This window comes from Zalophus californianus, chromosome 11 (genome assembly GCF_009762305.2).
Source record: "Zalophus californianus isolate mZalCal1 chromosome 11, mZalCal1.pri.v2, whole genome shotgun sequence".
Taxonomy (NCBI): Eukaryota; Metazoa; Chordata; class Mammalia; order Carnivora; family Otariidae; genus Zalophus; species Zalophus californianus.
In genome coordinates, this window is record NC_045605.1 from 108,936,689 (window position 1) to 108,960,861 (window position 24,173).

The 24,173-nt window shown below is 46.1% G+C and overlaps 1 protein-coding gene across 22 annotated transcripts in view; it reads left to right on the forward strand.

Moving 5' to 3' along the window:
- The window catches only part of PPP6R3 (protein phosphatase 6 regulatory subunit 3), a 139,519-nt gene extending 119,360 nt beyond the window's left edge, over nt 1–20,159 (forward strand). For 6 of the 22 annotated variants that reach the window (XM_027577819.2, XM_027577822.2, XM_027577824.2 and 3 more), the window contains 7 exons: nt 4,589–4,710; nt 7,045–7,198; nt 8,614–8,720; nt 10,400–10,550; nt 14,722–14,739; nt 15,008–15,127; nt 15,794–16,063. In XM_027577819.2, coding sequence (XP_027433620.1) covers nt 4,589–4,710; nt 7,045–7,198; nt 8,614–8,720; nt 10,400–10,550; nt 14,722–14,739; nt 15,008–15,127; nt 15,794–15,899 — 778 coding nt within the window. In that variant the 3' untranslated portion in view covers nt 15,900–16,063. The other 16 variants (XM_027577827.2, XM_027577832.2, XM_027577835.2 and 13 more) reach the window with 7 other exon arrangements.
- The last annotated feature ends 4,014 nt before the right edge of the window (nt 20,160–24,173 follow it).

A 24,173-nucleotide genomic window follows, 5' to 3' on the forward strand; every position in this document is an offset into this window, starting at 1 on the left:
TTACTCTAGTCCAAGAACCTATATACATTTTTGTTTCAGTACACAGGGAGTTCTTGTTATCTGAGTATCCATTACCAGAATCTTTGTAGTTGAGAATAGCAACTGAACCTTCATTTTTATTTTATTTATTTTTAATAAGTAATGTTTCCACATGGCATACAATTCAGAGAAAACAGGATATACAGTGAAAGTCAAACTCCCTCCCGGCCCCTGTCCGCCCCTGTCCCCTAGCCATTTATTCCTCTTGGTGAACAGAACATGCCAGCATCACCTGCCTGTTCTCTGCATGACCAGCAGTTATGTTGTGTCTCTTAGGAAGGCTTCTTGCTTTAGGTTATAAGAAGAGCCAACTGTGGCTCAAACCAGGGAAAGTGTACTTGTCTCATGATCCACAGCTGTTGAAGGTCATTAAACCTAGCTTCTTTTTTTGTGCCCACTTTTCCATCTTCTGCACATTGTAATCACAAGATAGCTGCAGCTCCAGGAGCAGGAAGCAAGAGACAAATACCTTCATGATGATTTTTAAAAAATTTTTTTAATTAATTTTTTTTTTTTTTTTTTTTTTTTTTTAAAGATAAAGCCCCAGTCAGACTTGTTTGTCACCATTTGCTATGAAATTTTGGTCCTCATGTTGAGTAAATTCACTAAATGGCCATTGCCTACTGCCATCCATGTTCTGGGGGCAGACTGTCCTCACACATTGTTACAGCATTGCAGCACTGTTTGTAGAGAGTGTAAAGAAATATGGTGGTGAAGACAGTATCTGAAGGACGTGACAGTGGATCCCCAGAAGGAACACGGGATGATGAGAAAAGGCAACTTTTTATTATTTTTTAATAGCTCTGTTGAGGGATAATTGACATAATGAATTATATAAGTTACACAGTGTGGTAAGTTTGGACATAGGAATATATCCATGAATACATCCCTGAAACCATCATCTCAATCAAGATCATTAACTTAACGCATCTCCCGAAAAAGTTTCCTCCTGTCCTTTTATAGTGCCTTCTCCCATCTGCTTTTTGTCCCTTTAGAATGATTAGTGTTTTCTAAAGTTTTATATAAATCAAATTGCACATTACCTACTTAATGTCGCTTCTTCCACTTAACATTATTTTTGAGAGTCATTCATGTTGGGTGATGTATCAGTAGTTCATTTTTTTTTATGGTTGAGTAGTGTTCCGTCGAATGGGTGTACTACTCACCGAGTGGGTGAATTTGTTTATTCGTTTGCCTGCTGACAGACATTGGGGTTTCTGGTTTTGGGGTATGATTCACTTGAGAATAGAATGTGTTAAGTTATGGATGTATATTGGGGACCACTCAGCAACAAAACAAGAAATTATAGTTAATAAGCCAACAAAGGAAATTAAATCATAAAAAGTATCTAAAAGAGGGCAAAAAAATAAAAGGCAGCTGGGACACACCGAAAACAACTAGCAGTACGATAGCATTTAAACTAGGCAGCCCCGTCAGGAATCGTTGAATACTATTAAATAAGTAAATACTATTAAATAAATAAATAAACCCCAGTTAAAGTGAAGAGATTGTCAGATTGGATAAAAAATCGGGTCTCACATATGCTGCCTATGAGAAATAATTGAAATATAAAGACACAAACAGGTTAAAGGAAAAGTAGAACATCTACCTATTTAATAATAAAGCGGATTTCAGAGAAAAGGGGTAAAGGGGAAGGGTCCTAACAGGGTCAGGTCTTTAGGAAGACATAACACTTTGAAATGCCTATGTACCTAATAACAGAGCTTCAAAATACACAGAGCAAAAGCTGAGAAAACTGCAAGAGAAGTAGACAAATCCACAGTTCTTCCTGTGCTCCAACACTCCTCCTCCGGTGATGGATAATGGGCAGAAATCAGCCAAGACCCAGAACACACAATACTGTCAGCTTTTGTGATGCTGCTGGACATTTGCAAAGGTCCCCACCCAGCAGCAGCAGGACAGGCACTGTTTCCAAGGGTCATGAAATATTCATACCAAGAGAGATCATATTCGGGCCATAAAGCCAATCTCAGTAAAGTCCAAAGTTTTCAAGTCCTACAAAGTATGTTCTCTGACACCAGTGGAATTAAATTAGAGCTCAGTAACAGACCTCTAGAAAACCTCCAAATACATGGAAACTAAATAACAAGTGCGTTACAGAAGAGATCGAAGGGGGTATTCAAAGGATCATTTTTTTACTGTTTATATTAAGTAGAAACCTCTCAAACCAGTGACCTTCACTTCCACCTCAAGAAACCAGAATGAAGGGCAAACAGAACAACAGTGGAGGAAATGGTTGCAAGTCAAAAGCTGTTCTTTGAGAAGATTGAGGAAGTTGATGCACCTCTGGGCAGAACGGTCAGGAGAAAAAGGAATGGCTCGTACCAGGAATGAGCCAGGCGACATCACTGCTGGTACTGAAAGAATAAAAAGGGAATATTGTAAACAACTCTGTGCCAGTAAATCTAACAACTTAGACAATCTTTGAAAGACACAGGCTACCAAAACTCAAAACAAAAAGAAAAAAACCCCAAATAGTCCTTTATCTACTAAAGAAGTTGAATTTTTAGTTTAAAACTTCCCCCATACACACAAAAACTCCAGGCCCAGATGGCTTCTCTGGTGAATTCTACCAAACATTTCAGGAATTAGACCAGCTTTATAAAAGCTTCTGGAAAATGGAAAAGGAGGGAATAGGGCCCATGGCATTCTGTGAGGCCACATCAGTGTGACCTGATAACCAAAGCTGACATGACAAGAAAAATGACTCAGTTATTCTCATAATGTGAATGCAGAAACTCTCATCATGCGGTTTTAGTAAATCAACGCAACAATAATACGTCATGACCAAGGAGGGTTTATTTCAGAAATACTGAGTTGGTTTAGCATTTGAAAATCAATCAGTAAGCATGTGGCTGAATCCAGCATCTATATCTGATAAGAATTCTTAGCAAACTGGAGACAGAAGAGAATTTCTTTAATGTGATTAAAGCTTCTACAATAAACCTACAGCTGACAGCATGGTAAAAACGGAATGATTTCCCCCAAAGATCAGGAACAAGACAAAAGATGTTTGCTCTTAACACAGCTTTTCAGGATTGTTCCTGGGGCTTCTCACCAGTACGAATAAGTCAAGAAAAAGAAAAGCTATCTAGATTGGAAAGGAAAGGGTAAAAATTATCTTTATTCACAGACAACAGTTCTTGTCATTGTAGAAAATTTGTTGTTGAAATCTGCGAAAAGATCATTAGACCAGTTAAGTAGGTTTGGCATGATTGCATGGTGCTAGGTCTATATAATTGTAGTTCTGTACAATTCCAACAAACGGAATTGAAGTTACTAAATAATCCTATTCAGAGTAGCATCAAAATATTAAATACGTAAGGATAAATCTGGCACGATGTGTTAAGACTTGGACACTGAAAATTACAAGGCAGCTGAGAGAAATAAGAATTGATAAATGTTTATGATTTGGAACTCAATATTGTTAATATGCCAATTCTCCCCAGATCTAGAATCAATGCAATCTCAAGTAAAATGATAATAGGTTTTTTAGTAACTGTCGACAAGCTAGTACTTAAATTCAAATGAAAATGCAAAGGAGCTAGAAGAGCCAAAACAGCTTTCGTAAAGAATGGAATTAGAAGACTCCCAACAGTACCTGATGTCAAAATACAGTAATCGAGACAAGTGTGATCCGTAAGACAGAATGGTTCCGGGGACTGAAGAGAGTGTAAATTAAGTAGGCTTAGAGACAGCTGACTTCTGGTGCAGGTGCAAAAGCATTTCCGTGGAGAAAGGATAGTCTTTTGAACAGATAGTTCTGGAACAGGTGAACATCTGTATGCAAAATAAATGAGCTCAGTCCATACCTTTTACCATATATATACACCTAGATTCCAAATTCCATATATACATGGATTCCAAACGGATCTTAAACTTAAATGTGAAGCGTCAGACTGTAAAACTTACAGTAGAAAATCCTTGTGACCTTGGGTTAGGGAAAGATTTCTGAAGTAGGATGCCAAAAACACTGTGCATGAAAGGAAATTTTCGTAAGCTCAACCTTGTCGAAGTTAAGCACTTCTGCTCGGCTAGTGACACTAGTAAGAAGGAAGGGATGGTGCATAGACTTGGGGAGGACATTTGCGATCACGTGCCTGACACAAGGCTTCTCTGGAGGGTGCGGAAAGGACTCTCAGGGCTCTCTGAGAATTAAAGACAGTAACCTATTTCTTAAACCGCGCTACAGATGTGAGAAGACCCTGCAGGAAAGATGTGTGGTGCGGGGAGTGGCACGTTAGCAGCAGCTCCGCATCTTGGCCATGAGGGAGATGCCAGTGAGCGCTGCAGTGAGATACCTCTAGGCCCTCTTAGGAGGCGGTTTGCAGATGCGCCCCAAACGTCCGCGCAGAGCCGGGGGCGGGTGGGAACGGCTGAGAGCAGTCAGGCGGCACGCTCACGAAGGCAGGGATGAATCAGTTGACATGCATATGATTCTTTCTTACTGGATGACCTTCAGAACGTTCTGGATTTCGCTGGTGACTGACAGGCAGCATTAACTGTTTCGGTCTCCCCCCCTCCTCAGCTCGGGGAGTACAGACAGTGAGGAAAGTACAGATTCTGAAGAAGAAGACGGAGCGAAACAAGACCTGTTTGAGCCCAGTAGTGCCGGCGCGGAGGACAAGATGGAGGTAGACCTGAGTGAACGTGAGTCCTCTTCCTTCATTCTCTTCATCTGTGTTAGTCACCGTGTGTTGGAAGTGTGTTTTAAAACGAGGCATCTGGGGGCGCCTGGGGGGCTCAGTCATTAAGCGTCTGCCTTCGGCTCAGGTCATGATCCCAGGGTCCCGGGATCGAGCCCCGCATCGGGCTCCCTGCTCTGCGGGAAGCCTGCTTCTCCCTCTCCCACTCCCCCTGCTTGTGTTCCCTCTCTCGCTGTCTCTCTCGCTGTCAAATAAAATCTTAAAAACAAAAACAAAACGAGGCACTCTGATCTGCAGGATGGGAGTTAGGTTGAAACACAGTCTTCTGAGTCCCCTTGGAGGTATGTCTGGATGGGGCCTGAAGGAAGGAGCACATCCCTCCGATGATGGCGTGTGTCTAACAATGTGGACTCCCCCCCCCACATGTGGGTCTGGCTAGAGGTGCAGCACGCTGTGGGGGGGTGGGGGGTGGTCCTAGGCTCTGGCAGCAGGGGAGAGACGAGAGATTATGGAAGACAAGAAAAGGCTATGTTTGTGGAATCGGGAATGCACCAAACCAGAGGAAACCGCTTCAAGCTGAAACTATTTGAAATGGGTTCTTCAGAGTTGATTGAGGAAGCCTGTAACCCTAGAACGTGTCTGGCCTCAGTGCTTATTTGTGTCCTGCTACTTGCTAAGAAGACTTGCATTCGCTGGCCTTTAAAAAATACCTGTTAACCTCTAAAAATTCAAATACATTTTTCTGTGGGTTGATATTGGGACTTTCCTCCTGGCCGACAGCGCATCCTTTTCCCCAGGAAGGCCTCCATATACTCACTCCTGGAGGCTGAAAGCCAGCTCTGGGTGCCGGGTGGGCCTTACCACCTCAGAGCTGGCCGGGACCTTAGCAGTAACCCAGCACAGCCCCACGGGACAGACCCGGAAAGTGAGAGCCATGGAGGAAAAGAGGTTTGGCCTCTCTCCTCTCATTGCTTCCCTAGCTCACCATCTTCAGGAGGAAGAAATGGGCTTTTCTCTCTGTAATTCAGTTCAAGTCTACATGGCTTTATCAAGTTCCGGCTGTGTACCAGGTGTGGCACGCAGACTCTGCATCCAGGAGTCTAGAGTCTCTTGAGGAAACGGAGAGATTGCGGTAGATTCTGGGGCGCTCCTCTGGGAAGATCATTTCTGTGTAGCCTAGCATGGTGTGCAGTGAGAGCACATGAACAGAGACCTAAGTTCACCTGAAGGGACACATCTCTGAGGAGGTGACATTTAAACAGACCTGCAGGTTAGATCCAACCTCGGCCGGCAGCCAGCGCGGTGATGCTGTTTTAAAGGATAGACGTGAGCAGCCAGATGAAGGGAGAAATAGAAACATGGGCGGGAAGGGTCCCGAGCATAGGATCTTCTGTTCCCATGGAGCTTGGGATGTACCTGCTGTTCACCAGCCCAGAAGCTCTGAACCCCTGAAGTCTGAGTTTTTTATGGAATCTTCATTAAGTAGACATGTTTGATTAAATCATTGGCCATTTGTGATTTCCTTCACTTTCTGCCCCTCTTCCCTCCTAGGAGGGTGGGCTATGGGCTTGGCCTGAAAGTTCCAGCCCTCTAACCACAGGCTGGTTCCCCTGGCAACCAGCCCCATCCTGAGCCCCATCCTGAGGCCACCAGTCATCGCTTTAGCATACAAAAAGACACTACTTCAGAGATTCCAATTCCAGGGTTTGGGGGTGGTAGTGAGTGGACCCCAAATATGTATTTCTTCTCATGTCACCAGAATCCTTCCTGTTTGTGCTAACTACACTGGACTGCAGGGAGGCCATTAAAAGTATGAAGTGGGGCCATGTCTGGATTGGGAAGCATTTAAAGTTTCCAATTTATTGCAGTTGAATATCCAACATTCTGCTTTTTTTTTTTTTAACTTTTTATTTTGGAATAACTTTGGATTTACAGAAAAGTTGCAGAGATTGATTGTACAGGGAGTGGCTGTGCACCCTTCCTTCACCCCTCTTCCTCCCCGTGTTAATAGACTCTTGGTACATTTGTCAGAAGTAAGAAATTAGCATATTTTTTATATGTAGCTTTGCATCCTCGTATGATATTTCTGTTGGAGAAAAAAAATCTTAGAAATGGGAATTAAGGGATTAAAGGAAACCTACAGTTTTTATAAGAGGATAGATGTTATCACATTGTCCTCCAAGTTATTGTGCTGTTTCTGCTCCTACCAGTGGTGTGATAGAGTGCCCTGTACCCACCACTCTGGCCTTTATCATTGTGAATCTGTTTCTGAAAAATGTCTTGGAGTCCACTGAACTTTTGAAGTATTCTCAAAAGGAGATTTCTCTCCTCTTTTTAGCACCCAACTGGTCAGCCAACTTTGATGTCCCCATGGAGACAACCCATGGTGCTCCCTTAGATTCTGTGGGGTCTGATGTCTGGAGCACAGAGGAGCCAATGCCAACTAAGGAGACAGGCTGGGCCTCTTTCTCAGAGTTCACATCTTCCCTGAGGTGAGTGCACGTGTGCCAGCTCCCTCCGCCTTCCTGTAGGAGAACTGGGGATGGTGTGTCACCTTGATTTACTCCCTTCGTGAAGGTGGTGCCCTGCACAAGATCACAAATCAGCATGGCGGAGACAGCGACCCGGCTACACGTCACAAGGAAACCAGTCTCCGTCCTCCTTCCTTTTACCCAGGATGAGCTGGGAAAGGCAGTAGGCTGTGCACGAAGTAGCCCGGGATGGTGTGGCCCCAGGACGTGACGTAGCAGGGTGCCGGCTTCTGGGGCTTCTCCAGCCCCCCCGAGCCATCAGAAAACAGGGTTGAGGAGAATAGGAACGAGGTGGAACCAAGAACTCCTGACCGACCCCTCTCTGTGGAGCGTTATAGAAAATGCAGAATGTATTGTGAATTTAACAGATAATAGGAACTTCTGTTTCACTTGTAGCTAGGCTGGTGCCATAAATTAAGGGGCATAACAGGGATGGCTGTCAGCCTTGTTGTTTGTAGTATTCTTGATGACAGCAACCTGGCATTTCATAATTTTCCTGAATAATATTGCCAGCATGTGAGTAGTAATCATGGATTTCATGTCTTACCAGGCTTAGTTTGATTTGCTAAACATTGTTTTCTTTATCTCCACCACCCCATTTGAAAGACTTTGTTGCTTTCCCTGCTCTGACAAGTAATGTTTTTAACTAATCACTGGTCATAGGCAAGCCAGGAGTACAGACTGTTAGGAGCTCGTGGTTACCATCTTCAACAAACCAGAGAACTGGCTAAAACCCTCGTGGCTTTACAGCAGCTCTAAGGATAGCAGGAAGCTGTAGTTCAGGGGCAAAAGTGAGATTTGTGCGAAATGTCTCCAGAGTATTGTAAATTATTTCACGGACTCAATTCTAGCACTGGACAGTCAAGTTTCCACCTCTTGCTTGCTTCTGTCTTTTGTAACTAGGGCATACGAGCCCTTGGTTACTGGGACTGTTGTTGAAGCAGCTCACTTCCCTTTACCCCTGTGCATAGCTCATATTTTCTTGCTAAGTATCATTGAGGCCCGCAGGCAGTTTAGCTCAGTGCAAGCAGGGATTTTCCTAAGATGGGCACCACAGAATCAGTTGATAGCACACACTGTCAGCCCCTGCTGTCCCAGCGCTGGGAGCCTGGTGCATTTTGAACCTTTCTGCAAACCTCTATGAACCCTCCATGCTCCCGTCCTGCTGACTTGGCAGGCTGTTTACCCGCACACGCTCCCTGCACCACAAGCAGCACTCTGCACCTAGGTCTGTCTGTCTCTGTCAGCGGACTCTGTGACCGACTGCCCGTGTCACCCCCGTGGGACCAGAGCTGCCTTTCAAAGGGTTTTTGTGAACCATGGTAACTGAGGGCTGTTTGCCATTGCTAACATCTGAATTTTCTCTTTTCTAAAAGTACAAAAGATTCTTTAAGGAGTAATTCTCCAGTGGAAATGGAAACCAGCACTGAGCCGATGGGCCCTCTGACTCCCAGTGTTGCCGCGCTGGGCGCACAGCCGGAAGGTAGGTGTGGGGAGCAGGGCACAAGCTGACACAGCCTGCTGGCCGCTCGGCTAAGGTTGCTCAGGCTTGGGCTGTGTGCTTAGTCTTCTGGATCTGAAGACTTGTTTTTATCCACGTAACAGTTTATAAAGCCAGTCTTGAGTCAGAGGCTCAAGGGCTCAATGGAGTTAGGGAGTTGAGATGGTGGGTCTGAGGTCCCCAGGACAACCAATGAAAAGAAATTAATGTATTCCTTCCAGAACCAGGCATGGTAATTCTAGAAGGCATAAGGGATCTGTTATCATCAGTTGTTCAGTCCTGTCAGTGTTCAGAAATGGAAACAGGCTCAGAAAAGGAGAATGTCTTAGTCTACAGTGCCCAGTGTGAATAAAATCAGAATTAGGTGTGTGTGTTTTCAGGCCCCTCTGGTACCCAGTTCTTTTGTCGCTTGGAGTTTGCTTTGCTGGAGCACGCATGTGTGTCTCAGCATGTTTCAGGCTGTAAGGCTGTTTATTTTCTTCTCACCTTTATGAACAGTTGAGATGGTCAAGGGTATCCAGTGGGTTGTCATGTTCAAACTGCACACGTTGTTCCTTTCAGAGGCCCTGAGCTCTCTTCAGCCTAATGAATGGGGCTTGGGAGGTGGGAGGAGAGGGAGGCTGGTGAAGAGTGTGAGGAAATCAGTGTGTGGAGGGGAGAAAGAAGTAAGTCCTTAGAAAAAGAAAGGGGGACATGGAGGGGGCACAAGAAGCAAGGGTAGGAAAGCTAATAAAACCAGTAGCTAATGTTGGCTTTATTTGTCATTCTTCTAAACATTTTATATAGATGACCCCGTTTTATCTCTCAGTTCTTCAAGTGGGTTTAGTTAACTTCATTTTATAGATGAGAACCCTCTTGCCCTAGAGTGATATAGCTTAGCAAGTGGTGAGGCTGGGGTTTGAACTCAGGGAGTGTGACTTCAGAGCCCCAGCTTGTAACTAGTATAGCATACGGCTACCTGTTACAGAACAGAGAAATAATCCACAAGGAACCCTAAGAAAGTAACTTAAAGACCCAAGGGGGACCCAAACTGAAAGGAAAAGGGCGAATGAGAATAGTAGCCTGAACAAACTGTAACATCAGGGGCAGCTGGGCGGCTCAGTCGTTGAGCGTCTGCCTTCGGCTCAGGTCGTGGTCCCAGGGTCCTGGGATCCAGCCCCGCATCGGGCTCCCTGCTCCGCGGGAAGCCTGCTTCGCCCTCTGCCTGCCACTCTCCCTGCTTGTGCTCTCTCCCTCTCCCTCCCTCTCTCTGACAAATAAATAAATAAATAAAATCTTAAAACAAAAAACAAAAAAAGTATAACCTCAGTACTTGTGGGGTGAAGCAGGTGGAGGCTAGAATATATCCAGCTGCCTCCTGTGCCCTCGGCTGTGGACTGGAACACCCCCGGAATGGTAAGGCTGGCTGGGAGAAGTTGGGGGTGTGGGTAGACCCTGAACTGGGAAGGCTGGAGAGGCCCACTGGTCCTGTGCTGAAAAAAGCCTATGGAATGGCTCCTTTAAGAAGCCTGCCCGTCAAGAAATGGCCCAGGCAACAGCCAGCAAACCATCTTTCTTTTTCAAGCAGTAGATGGAACATCGGGTGGATGGGTCCCCACAGAAGGTTGGGGAGACGTCTTGTTGTTGGTACGCGTGACCGTCCGCGGTGTGTCCTGTTTCAGCGCCGGCCGGCGTGGCCATGGAAGCCAGCTCCGACGGAGAGGAGGATGCAGAAAGCACAGGCAAGGTAACGGAGACAGTGATGAACGGCGGCGTGAAGGAAACCCTCAGCCTCACTGTAGATGCCAAGACAGAAACCGCAGTCTTCAAAAGGTAACCAGGGCCAGGTCCTGCTGGCAGCTTCAGGTTGTTGGGGGGGTAGGGAGCACCTCGAGTGTTAACATCTTTAATTTGATTCAGATGTGGGTTCAGGCATTAGCCTGACATCATCTTAGCGCCTCCGTTCAGCCCCACGAGTCTGAATGAAGACAGGGAGAGTTTGGGGTCCCTGCGTGCCTTTCCCCTCTCTTTCTAGTACTCAGAAGACTGTAGATTAAGTCTAGTGGGTTCAAAATACAGGAGAGTAAAAAACGGACACGTCAGTAGCCAAGTAGAAACTGGCCCATAAAACCAGAGGGTCAATGCCCTGCACAGTCTTCTCCAGACGTAATGCAGTCAGTAGAAATCAGCAGCAGAGTGATAGCTTGAACCGTCTGTTTGGAAATTGACCTCACTTCTAAATTCATGGATCAATAAAGGAATCCTACAGGAAACGAGGAGCATGACCCTGAAAGAACAGCAGCAGCACTCCTGGCGGAGCTGGGGCTGCGGCGGGGTTGGCACTCGAGGCTGCATCTCCGTACTCGGCAGAGCCCTGCAGAGCAGAAAGGGGTGCATCCCACCTCGTGGTGAGGTCCCTGCAAAACACAGCACAAAAGGGGAGCATGGATTCCCCATGGGGGCGCATATGCACGAGACTCCAAAGTTAAAAGCTAGCAAACCGAGTCCAACATGGTGTTCTTGAGTCATGATGGAGGCTGTGTCCGGGGCAGGTGAGGATAAGGGCGACCGGGTAAAGTGTGCTGGGGGCGATTCACAGACCCGTAAGGATAAAAACCATTGGGACCTTAGGTAGATGGAGAGGAATATTTGATGAAAATTAAAGCCATTCACGAACTTTTGGCCGTCGAGAAAGTAGCTCCTTGAAACTGCTAAAGGTGTCTTCTGAAAATCTATAGCGGACTTGATTCTTCACAGTGAAGCATGCGAAATACTCCCTCCAAGACACGACCCGGACAGTGAGGCGGGCCTTCAGTCACTCTGCTCTTCAGCACTGGCCCGGCGGTCTTAGCCAGTGCTGCATAAATAAAAATAAATAAAAGGTATAAAGATTTGGAAAGACTAAAATGTTCTTGCTTGTTTGTAGAATATTATTTTCTACACAAATTCCAAACAGATATGTATTCAAATTACCAGGGAAGTTTAGCCATTGCATCCTATAAACCAATATGAGATGTGCTAGATGCGCCCCCTTTAAAATTAAAATGTTAAGGGCCACCTGGGTGGCTCAGTCATTGAGTGTCTGCCTTCGGCTCAGGTCATGATCCCAGGGTCCTGGGATTGAGCCTCACATCGGGCTCACTGCTCAGCGGGGAGCCTGCTTCTCCCTCTCCCACTCCCCCTGCTTGTGTTCCCTCTCTCACTGTGTCTCTGTCAAATAAATAAATAAAATCTTTAAAAAAAAAATAAAATGTTAAACCTGTCTATAAGGTTGAAAGTCATAATAAAGACCTAAATAAGTAGAGAGATATGCCATGTTTGTTAATGAAAAGATCTTTGGGATTTTTTAACACATTAATGTAGAAAATGAATGCGTTTCTAATTAAAATCCCATTGGAGCTTTTCGTGGAGATTAAGAGGCTGATGGTGATACTTGTAAAGAGGACGAAAGAGCCAGAAATAACCAGGGTCATTTTGAAGAAGGAAGGAAGGGAGGGAGGCATCACCAGGTAAGAGCTCCTAATGGGCATGCCGTGCAGGTAGACCCCACGCTTAGAGGAACTTGGTGCGTGCTAGGATGGTGTTAAAGTCGGTGCAGGAAGGATGGACTGAGAAGTAGTGATTACCCATGTCACGGAAAAATAAAATATAGTCTGCCTCAACATGAACACGAAAGGCAAAACTACAACTTTGAGAAGGAAACATGAGAGCATCTCTTTATAATTTGAGAGTTACAGGGTTTTTTAACCATAAAACAGCCAAACCGTAAGGGAAAAGGTTGATGAATTTTCTTTATTTAATTTCCGGTATTCTAAATGATAAAATGAAAAGACACGCCATTACCTGCAAAGGAAGATTCAGGAGCAGGATGTAGGAAAAAAAACTAATATCAACAAGAAAAAGACAAGCTAATAATAAGTTTTAAATGGACAAAGAACACACACAAGCCATTATCTGTGGTGGAAAACAGAGAGCAAACCAGCTCCAGAGCAGGCCAGCTTTACAAGTAACTAGGATGTGCTGGTTGCAGTAATGATTCGATACTGCTTCAGGCACATTCGTCTGCTCATTCCTACCTCAGTTGCTGCAGAACATAGAAAAAGTGCAAAACCTGCTGGATCTTTTTATGAGGCCGTGAACTCTTAATTCCAAACCAGATAAGGATGATTACAGAAAACGATCAGCTCATATCACTTACAAGCAAACTAAATGCAGAAATCCTGTAGAAAATATTTGCTAACCGAGCGCAATAGCGTGTCAAAAATAGTTTGTACTGGTGAGTTAGGGTTTTCCCCGGACCATCAGGAAAAGTGTCATTTATGATATGTCAACAGACTGAGGGGGAATTCATTTGAGATTTTTGAAGACGCTTTTGATAAAGTTCCATACCCATATATGATTAAAACTGAGCAAAACAGGGGCACCGGGGTGGCTCAGTCGGTTAAGCGTCCAATTCTTGGTTTCGGCTCAGGTCATTATCTCTCTCAGATAAATAAAAATGAAATCTTAACACACACACACACACACAAAGCTGAGCAAAACAGGAACAGAAATGAATTTCCTTAACTTGGCAAAAGTTAAATACCAAAATACTGAAGCAGAACACACTTATTGAGGAAGTTGCAGATGCTGTCACTTTCAGGTAAGGAACAAATAAGGCTGTCCATTGTCACTGGCACTGTATAGATGGTCGTCCTGGGCAGTGTTGTGAGGGAAGGAAGATCAGATAGGTGGTGATCATGATCACCTGCCACCGAGTCAGTAGCAAACTTTTGTAACTAATAAGTTCAGCAAAGCTGCTGGGTAACTGATCCATTTTAAACATGAGTAGCTTTTCTCTGCATCAGTAATAAGCAACTAGGATGTATAATGAAAGGCAAAGTACCAGTCATAAAGTACGTCCAACTTTAAGATAATTCCTAAATGATTAAACCCACATATCTAGAGAGAAAACTTGAAAGTGCCAATAGAGGCTCACACGGAGGCCACAGTGGTGGGGGTGGCGCGGCGCTGTGCAGAGGGTCGTTGTGAGGAGCAGGTGCGGTTGGGAGGCTCACACCGTACAGCACTGTGCCATCAACGCCAGGAAGGTGGGTCTTCCAGGCTGTGCTGAGTTAGAGAAGTACAATGAGGCGTGCAATCCAGAGCCGTTTCTGTGCCTCCAAAATACACATATGTAATGACTATACACATTTTCTAAGAATGAAAGTAACACGTAGGAAGCACATCAGGAGAGTTGCTTTTGTGGGGAGGGAGTGGGGAAGGGGGACAGAGTAAGGGGTCAGGTGACTTGGGTTGTCAACAGATCTGTAGACTTTAGTTCAATTTCCTCCTTATAAATTGCCTAGACCCATCTGAAAGCCACCCAAGAAATGATCCTAAAGTTAGGTTTTTCGTAAGCAAATCCAGGACAGGACTCCGCTCTGAGATTAATGGCCCTTCCCAGAGACAATCTCCAGTTGCCCTTTAGCTGATTCTAGTGCTGCCTGGATTGTGTCAGAATGGGAAGTCCAGACAGGATCACTAACAGTCTACTTTTACAGCCCACAATCAACAATCAAAAGCGTTTGCTACTTGTCTTTCTCTGCCAGGAGCCATCAAAGGGGGAGATAACCCTTCCTATATTTTGCTTGCCCCCTTAGGATCTGCTCTCACCTGTTCTGGCCACCGTTCTTGGCTCTGTCTTCCTTCACAATGTCTGCATTTCTCATGCACCGTCAGAGAGCTCCGTCCTGGTGCAGGCCCCTGGTACCCTGCCCCTGTGACAGGAGCAGCAAGCTGACCGGTCTCTCCTGCTGACTGTTGAATGCTGGGCTGGGCCCTGAGAGCAAAATGCCTTAACTAAAGACTCATTCCTTCAAACAGGTTCATTTGACACCTCCACCGAGTCTGCAGTTCTGCTTATGTGCAGTCGTGGACATAGTACCCCCCCACATTCCTCATATATAGGAGTATTCTGAAACTCTTGTACATTTCTTTTTCTATTTTGCACACTTGGCTTCAGAGTGTTGAAATCCTATCGGTATGTACAGTAATGCGGGCCATTCTTTATCAGACACCAGCTGCATTACATTGTCCCTCCTTTGGTTCCCTCCCCTGTGTGATCCTTGCCTTTCGTGATTTCCCAGTCACCATCTGTGGTCTCTGTGGCCCCTCCCCTGAGCATGCTTGGCCCCAGGGCTTTACTCCATGGCCGCCATGACTTTCAGGGTCATTTGCATGTGCCTTCATCCTCTGCCGGTGCCGCCACCTGGGATGTCTAACGCTGCCTGTCCTCCTCTTTACTGCAGTGAGGAAGGAAAACTGTCTACCTCTCAAGATGCTGCTTGTAAAGATGTCGAGGAGAGCCCTGAGACAGCAGAGGCGAAGTCTGCGGGCCCCCGGCCCCCCAGCAGTAGCCCAGAGCAGAGGTAACTCCCCACTTCCTCAGATCTGCCCAGGCCCTACTCTGGCTGTGTCTCTTGTCTTCGCGGGAGCTGGGAGGGAAGTTGGCATCCGGGGCGGGATGGAGAGGTCATTACAGGTGTCCTCGGGCATTCAGGGGACTTCGTCGGCACAGGAGCATTGTCCCAGGCCACGTCTAGGCAGGGTGCCTGAGCCGAGAACTCAGAAAAGTTTACCTCCTTACCCCAAAATCCAAAAACTGACTGGCTTTTGGAGATTCAGTAAACCTCACTGGCTCTTTAAGAAATTACTCAGAATGGAAGGGAAGGCTCTCCAATGCTGGTGTGCCTCGCCCCTACACGCTTTTTTCATTTTTGAGGAGGTGCTAAGTTGAGGCGGATGTTGAGCCCCTCTGGGATTGGGGTCCCTAGGCTGTGGTAGCCAAGTTCTCACGGGCTCCACGAGGTCACCAGCCGCCAGCCACAAGCCACACCTGGCACCCCTTTTCCCATAATCACGCACATGTGACACACGGGGAGAGCCTTCCTGGAGACCCTTTTATAAATGTAGTTAAATATTCTTAACTGTTAGATGATTCCCTGTATGGTTTTGTGTGTGCAAAATATTTGTCTTAAGTGTGAAAATCCCACTGCCAGAGCGGAGTGATTTGGAATGTGATGTTTTCTTTCTAGTCACCTATTGCTTAGACTGAGCCAGTGGTCTGAAGGGATAGGCCAAGCCAAAGCCTCAGCCGCCGAGGGCCGGCGCCCCGGCCCGTACGCACGGCCTCGCAGGTAGAGCAAGGGCGGCCTCCGATTGCTGCAGAGCACGCGCCAGAAGAGGAGGATTTGCCCTTGGACCACAAGGAACTTTGCTCAGCACTTCCCAGAGTTAACTTTTTTGTTATATATCTCTCAGTTTGTACATTCCTTCCATAAGGAATAAAGTAACCTTTAAAGCCATTTCAGAGAAGTTGTACTTTCCCCCTCACCAGACCCCCACCCCCAAAATGTCACTTTAGAGGTGACATAACCAGTGGGAACCAGCAGGGGGTGCTCTCTGTTCACTGGTTGGCAAACCTCTTTAGTGGGGCAAACCCTGCTTTTTGTTTCTCTCATGGGAATTATAGCCAGCATGAGGGGTTTGCTTCTGTGATTTAAAAAAAAAAAAAAAAGCCTTCTTGGCGTATAAAACAACTTAATTATAAGGACCATTTGAGCGTGTTGGCTCTAGCGAGGCTTTGGGAGGAGGAGGCATGGTAACACTCCCGTGTTGAGGGGCCCGGCCCCAGGTACGCTTCGAAGTGTTCTGGGCAAGTCACCTTTTTTGCCTGGGGTTTTCAGTGGATGTTTTTTCAAAGGCATTTTGTAGGATCTTATTTCTAGTCAGTTATGTCATCTCCCTGATTTCTACCTACAAATTTCCTTTATATTGAGAACTGCTTGAAGGCAGGACAGTCCAGGTCTATTCCAATTTGGAGTTGCTTCAGGACTCTTTGTTTCTCAGACATAAATGATACAAGAGGCTCTGGGATCATTTCCTTGGCTCTCTGGAAGGCAGAATTACTTGCTTTAGGGGAACCCACTTGCTCTTCTACCCGCCTAGAGACGTCTGGTGTGAAGAGCCCAACCTCTCAATCTGCCAGACCGAGGTGGTCGCGGGGGAGCACTGGGGAGGGCCAGTGGACAAACAGGAGGGCATCCCTTGTGTCCACACGTTCATCCGTCTGTCCATCCAACACATGAAAGTGTGGCAGCCAGTGGTCTAGGCCGGCCGGGGGGGGGAAGCAGTTGCACAAAAGACCCCCAGATGATAGAGGGACGTGTAGAAAGAGGTGCTGCTGAAGAATCGGGACAGCTGCACGGGAGATCAGGAGTCCCACTTAGATGGGACGGTGGAGGAAGGCCGCTCAGAAGGTGACATTGAGCTGCTGTGATGGCAGGGAGAAGGTAAGTGGTCCAGCGCATCCCATCTGTGTCCTAAGAGTGAAGTACGGGGGGTAGAGAGAGCCATTGGGACTTGCCCGATGCCCTCTTCCCCGCGTGGTTCCTGTCACAACCAGGTTATCATGAGCCCTGGGGTTCCATTGCACGGCCACGGAATTTAATGTTTAACTACTGTGGATCGAGCACGTGCGATACCTGTGCCGGCCAGTATGCCAGGCACTCGGCACCCGTCACATACTCACCCCCCTTCAGTGGGGATTGTTGTCCCCTTTTCACAGGGGGAGGAGCTGATCTGGGAGAGGGGAGAAAATGCACTTGAGACCCAGCAGCTTGTGGGGAGTGATAGTGCGATCTGTACCCGGTGTGTCTGCTGGCAGAACCCCAGTTCCCCTGCCTCTCAGACACTGTGAATGTCACCAGAGTGCATTGCTCCTGGAGCCAGCTTCCTGGGTCTCTGTCAAAGTTGGCGGGTGTCTGAAGCCTTGGGCTCGTGAGTTGCGAGCTGATCCAGAAGCACCCTGTGTGCTTCCCAGTGCCTCTCTAAGTGCCCTTTCCCAAGCCGGCTTTGTAAATTCTGGAAACGCCGCCAAGACTCTTCTGTGTTTAAGCAGGAAGGTTGAATTTGTGTATCTGCCACCATACCGTTCATTTAGCATTCCCTCTTCTCTTTCTTTCGAGAGGGAAGGGAGGGCACACGGGGTGGAGGGAGAGGGGGAGAGAATCTTTTTTTTTTTTTTTAAGATTTTATTTATTTATTTGACAGAGACACAGCGAGAGAGGGAACACAAGCGGGGGGGAGAGGGAGAGGGAGAAACAGGCTTCCCGCCGACCAGGGATCCCGATGCGGGGCTCCATCCCAGGACCCTGGGCTCATGACCTGAGCCAAAGTCAGATGCTTAACAACTGAGCCACCCAGGCGCCCCGGGAAAGAGAATCTTAAGCCGGCTCCTGACGGGGGCTCCATCTCACAACCCTGAGATCATGACCTGGCCAAAACCAACAGTCGGGGGCTTAACCGACTGAGCGCCCCCAGGCGCCCCTAGCATTCTCTCTTATGTGCTCCCAACTTCAGCCCTAACGCTTGCCTGGCGGGAGCACATTTGTAAAAGTGCACACCTGGTTTCAAGAGTTGGTCTTGTTTACAAGCCTTTTTTTTTTTTTCCCTCTTTCAGTAGAAGAATCCTGCTTTTCAAGTGAAATTTTATGTGGATTCCAATATATGGAACAAATAAAAAGCTGTTTGAAGGAGGAAATGAGCATGTGGCTCGTGACGGGTCTGGGAGCAACAGTAAAAACCACTGACCTAGTGTCTACCTGTGCTTCTAAGAAGCTGAGGTGGGATGGTTTCACGGAGCTCGGCTCTGCTGCAGCCCTTGCTAAATGCCTGTTGGCCACGGCTAAGGTGAAGCTTAGAACCTGTTGGATTTCCTGGAGTTTTCCATAAATGCGTTTGTGAAGCATTCCCTGAAGTAGCTCCTAAGTGCCGGGCTTCGTGTTAGACGTTGCGTAACAGTATTAAAATTAATGTTCCCGCCCTTGGGGAGCTAACCCACGTTTGTTTCTGCTTTAAGTGCCTGAGATGTGTGTCTCTTCCTCCGCAGGACTGACCAGCCAAGCATGCCAGGCGACACGTCCGTCAACGGCCCCGTATGATGAGTGACCCCTGCTTGCTGCTGACTGAGGACCGCAGGCCGCCACCGCTCGGGGCCTCTGGAGACTTCACCTGGAGCCCACCAGGCCGTCACTGCTGCACTCACTCTGCAAGGGATCAGGACCAGCAACCTTTATATTCTAGATTCTAAGACATTGTACAGAGAAATCCAGAAGTGTAAAAATATTGCACATTGACAAATACCAAGAATTTTTGCGTATGTTTATATTGTATTGTTCTAAATAATGGGTAGCCTGTGAAATAAGATCGTGCCACCCATGTAATAATAGTAGTAATACTATAGTTAAAATGGCTGTAAGAATAGTTTTATAAAAGTGAATACACAGATCTATTGTATTTGAAACATAACTATTTGACAATTATTAGTGTGACCAAAGTATTAGGCAGTTTTCATACATTTTTCACCTTGTACAAAATTCTGAATTCATTTCTCTTCCAGGCTGGCAAGGAGTTGTAGGGTTGAAATGCCCTCTAAGTGTTATTTTGGTTGTTCTAACTTACAAACGTGATTTTGAATAAGAAATATTTGGTGTTCTTTTTATAACCAGTTTTTGATTGGTAACTGTTTTCTGTATTGTTTTAAACGGATCAAAAAATGTAAGTCTATTGGTAGAGATTAAGTATTTATTGCTACAACTTAGTTGATAAATTGATGTTATTGTAAAGCCATATGTTCTGTTAAAGTCTTGTTTGCTTGAAATGGTTATTCCTACAGGTGAAACACTAGACTATTTGGAGTGTACATGGCTTGTGGTTTGAGTTATTTTGTTTTTTGTTTTTGTTTTTTGTTTTGTTTTGGTAGTTCCTCTGCCTTTTAACCCATTCACCAAAATTTACCTTGTTAACAAGCATCACCAATGAACATTTCTGAGCAATTTGCATATTAACAAACCTAAACCATATCAGGCAGGCCAGTTGAAGAATGCTTGTGCTGCAGATGGATTAGAGCGCGTTCATTTTACAGGCTAGTGTTTCCAACTAGAAATCAGAACCTGGCACCTAAGCATGGGAATTGTTCTCCTGTACCTTGTGAGGTTTCCACGCATAAATTCTAAACCAGTGTATTTTTTTAGAACTGGTTTGTGTATATATATATAGTGATTATGGATACTAATTCAATGTAATTTATAATTTTCTATGTCAATATAAAAATACATCACAGCCTTCTCAAACAGCTGAAGCAATATATCGTATATTGCCATATCGTCTGGGGAAAGGGTTAAATTTCTTCACCTTGCACTTTTAGATGCAAATCAGGTTTTCATTTCTGTAATAGAAAACTGTTCACGTATTTTTACATCATTTGTTTGTCCTGACCAGTATTTAAAACCAAAAGGATATTCTGAATAATGGCCAACGATTTTTCTAGAACTAGCATCCCAAGCAGCGTGCCTAAACATTACATTGCATATGGAAATAAAAAAAAAATCAAATGTTTAATGCCTTATTTCTTATTTACTTCTCCATTGTAAATGGTGTTGAAATTCTGTGTGAGGCTTCCCAAGGCCGACCTAGCGCTCGAGGACAGTGGAGTTGGCGGTACGCCCTGGGACGGATGGCAGGGGTGCCTCACTTGGCCTTTGTGCACCTCCTCAGGAACCCTTTCTGTTGTGAGCTCCTCAGAAGAGACTGTCCTCGTGCATTGTCCTCTGGAACCTAGCGCCGCCAGAGGACAGGGCTCCTTTGACTTGTCTCAAGGATGCTGACTCTGTGACACAGGACCTTGGGGACCGCTGACGGCTGGTATGCTCTTGTCTCGCCTGGTGGAGTCTTGCCGGCCACCATCGGCGCTTGGCTCCAGGGCTGGCACACTGCTCCCTCCACGCCGTTTGGATTTGGTTGGCTTCTCCATCCCACCCAAGGTAACACAGCATCCTTGTCACCCCACCTACTGCTGACACCCGAGCCCTTGAGGTTTTTCTTTGGAGTAGTGTTTTGTGTAGCTCGTCTTACGTGGCAGGGGAAGGGCATGAGGATGGAAAGAAGAAAGTCTGTTGCGGGGCCAGCCCAAGGCCAGGAGTAAAAGTACACTCTAATTTAGTCTCTACTCTAGTTTCTGTGTATCGGCCATACTGAATTGCGAGACTAACCGATGTCTACAATACAGTACCTGTATTAAAAATAACTACAACAAAAATAAAGCCTGATTCCTTGTTTCTAGAAATCTTCTCTTGTACCTTGCTTGGGCTTTAATAACCAGACAAGGTGTGTGGGGTCACCGTTGATCCTTTTTTTTTTTTTTTTTAGTGTTTCTAATTTTTTATTTAAATTCAATTTAATTAACATAGTGTATTACTAGCTTCAGAAGTAGAGGTCAGTGATTCATCAGCATACAACACCCAGTGCTCATTACATCAAGTGCCCTCTTTAATGCCCGTCACCCAGTTAACCCCAGCCCGCACCCACCTCCCCTCCAGCAGCCCAAACAAACCCAGTTTGTTTCCTAGAGTTGAGTCTCATGGTTTGTCTGATTCCGTCTTACTTTTCCTTCTCTTCCCCTTTGCTCCTCTGTTTTGTTTCTTAAATTCCACATATGAGTAAAATCATCTGATACTTGTCTTTCTCTGACTTATATTTCACTTAGCATAATATCCTCTAGTTCTTTCACGTTGTTGCAAATGGCAAGATTTCATTCTTTTTGATGGCTAATATTCCTGTGTGTGTGTGTGTGTGTGTGTGTGTGTGTGTGTGTGTACACACCACTTCTTTATCCAGTCATCTGTTGATGGACATCTGGGCTCTCTCCATCGTTTGGCTGTTGTGGACATTGCTGCTACAGCACATTGATTTCTAGGGGTCAGGGCTTCCTGACATAAAGCTCTCGGGCTGTCTACCAGATCCCGAGTTCAGGGTATGCCATCCCTGGGCCAGGGACTCGTCTTGCCCACAGCTGTCATCCAAGCACCCGGAACCGTCCGTGTCTGACGCACAGGTGCTCCGTGAGTTTACTTCTGCTGACCTCTCGAGCACTGCCACTAGCTCTTGTCTTCCGATGGTTATCTGCTCCTGTAGCTTCTCACCTGCTCCGTGGGTTGCACTTCTCCAATCTGCATTTCTTGGCCTCCAGCCCTACCAGTAACTCTTCGGTGGTAAAATTTCACAGGTGCTCCAGAATGATGTTTCACATATGGTGCTGCTTCACAGCTGCTCAGTTTTCGCGCTCCTTCCACCTGTTCACATAAACAAGTGTGGTTCCTGCTCCCCCAGAGCCCGCCTGTCACCAGGGCCCTCTTGGCTGGTCCAGGCACCTGCCTCCACTCCGGGGCTCTGCAGCCCTCTCAGTGGACGATCGAGAGCAGGGCGCCGGGGCCAGGGGCTCATGGTCACTCGTGGGGGCTAACTTCTCTTTGTCTCAGCTGCTTTTCCTGCCAGATGGGACTTGATAGGAACAAGTGTACAAGCCTAAAAGTAGATAGAATAGTTCTTGCCTGTGGTAAGTGCTTAATAAATGTTAGTGTTAACCCTTCGCCCACTTCTCAGCCCCGTAATGTCACAGGCTAACCTTTCTAATCCTGGCTTTGAGCCTGCTGTCTTACTTAAAACTGCTGCCTCCTGAAAGCTCAAGCACCTTCTCTCCGGTCAGATGGCTCCAAGGTCCGCTGCCTCCCATGTGCCTGCTCGGGCCCACCCGCTGGGTTCACAAGCAGCTCTTCCCGTGTGTGCATACGCTGGGGTTGGCTGCTCTTGCGCTCCAGTGACAGACTTGAGTTGATTTGCTTGACTCCTGGCACACCCCGTGTTCGTTCTTTACCTTGATGCACTTCCCTCTCTGGATCCTGCCCCATCCATGTTCATCCCTTTTCAGTCATTAATTTTCAGCATTCAGCACAAGCTGGCTTCCTTTGTCCTCACCATCTCGACCAGCTACTCAGTATTTACCCCAAAACAGGTGACATGGTGCTGCCTTTGCTGTGGTGAGCCATCCCCCCTTCTGTTGTGCAGGCATCAAAGGCGAGGACCACCGCGCCTGGCAGTGCTGCACACTGCCTTAGGTGAGGCGCTTGGTTTGCTTTGGTTATGATTTTCCTGTAGGATTCTCTTCTTGTTCACATAAAATGGAGTGCTTACTCTAGGCCGGGCTCTGTGCTCACTGCTTATGTGCATTCACTTTACTTCACGGCGATTTTATGTGCAAGAAAACTATCGTTTTACACACGCACAAGGAGTGCACAGATGTGAACTGGTTTTTTCCAAGGATGCCTAGAGTAACGGAGTTGTAAAGATTAAGTGTAACGCGTTTAAATATATAACAGAATAATGCTTGACTGTACACATGCACTTGATATTAGCTGTTGCTATAGTACACTACTAGTCAAAGCCTTTTGGTATTTTTTTCCTTAGAATTTGAGATTTAATTTCAGACTAGCGCATCAAATGGAGACTAGCTGCATGGAATGTTTGGTAGCCAGTCGAACAATAGAAATGTTAGTTGACCAAGACTGCTGAATACTGCTCAAAACCATTCTGAAGCGGATCGGTGCAGGTGGGAGAATTAAATTTGATGAGTCAGCCAACAGGAGTAGAGGCCTGTGGACGACTTCTGCGACTGTCCCCACCTGCTACTGGCCCTGACCCCCGATTGGCTGTTCTCATGATCCACTGGCAGAGGTGCGTTGTTGCCACAGAGACCATGGGGCCCGCAAACCCCAGGATACTGACTGCTGGCCCTTTATAGAGAAAAGTGGCCAGCCCCTGAAATAGATGAAGGAAATAGAATCTGCAAAGGAAACCACAAATGCACAGTCCGTTGGCTCTCAGCAGCATTGCTAAGGTAGCATGAGGAAGGTCTTGGCAGCCCATAACCAGAGACTGGGTATTTGTATGGGAAGAAATGAACGTTGACTCCTACTGTCCACCTTGTACAAAAACTGATCCAAAATAGGTTACAGGTCTAAATATAAGCACTTCAGCTTCTAAAAGAAAAGAGAAATATCTAAACTGCTTTGGAATGGGCAAAGTTTTCTTGGGACACAAAGCACAGGTCACAGAAGAAAATATAGTGGGCTTTTACCACGGTGAAGTTTTTCTGCTCTTCAAAATGAACGGGTAAGCCCTGGACTGCCACGAAGAAAATAACGTGTGTGCCCTGAAAGGACTCCTGCCCTGAAGACAGAAAAATGCAAATCAAAAATAAGATGGAAAACCCAGTTTAACAAATGGGCAAGAGACTTGAACAGATCGTCACAAAGAAGGTACACAAGTGGCCCAAGAAGAACATGAAAAGTTGTTCAGAGTCACTAGTCATCCGGGAATGCAAATTAAAACCACAAAAAGATACCATTTCCCATCTGATAGAATGGCTAAGATTAAAAAAAAACAAAAAACAAACAAACCTGACAATACCAAGTATAATGAGAATGTAGAGCAGCTAGGACTCACGTTGCTGTCTAAAATAACGCATCCAGTGTGGAAATCTGTTGGGCAAGTTTCCAATTTTTTAAATTGGGGATACTT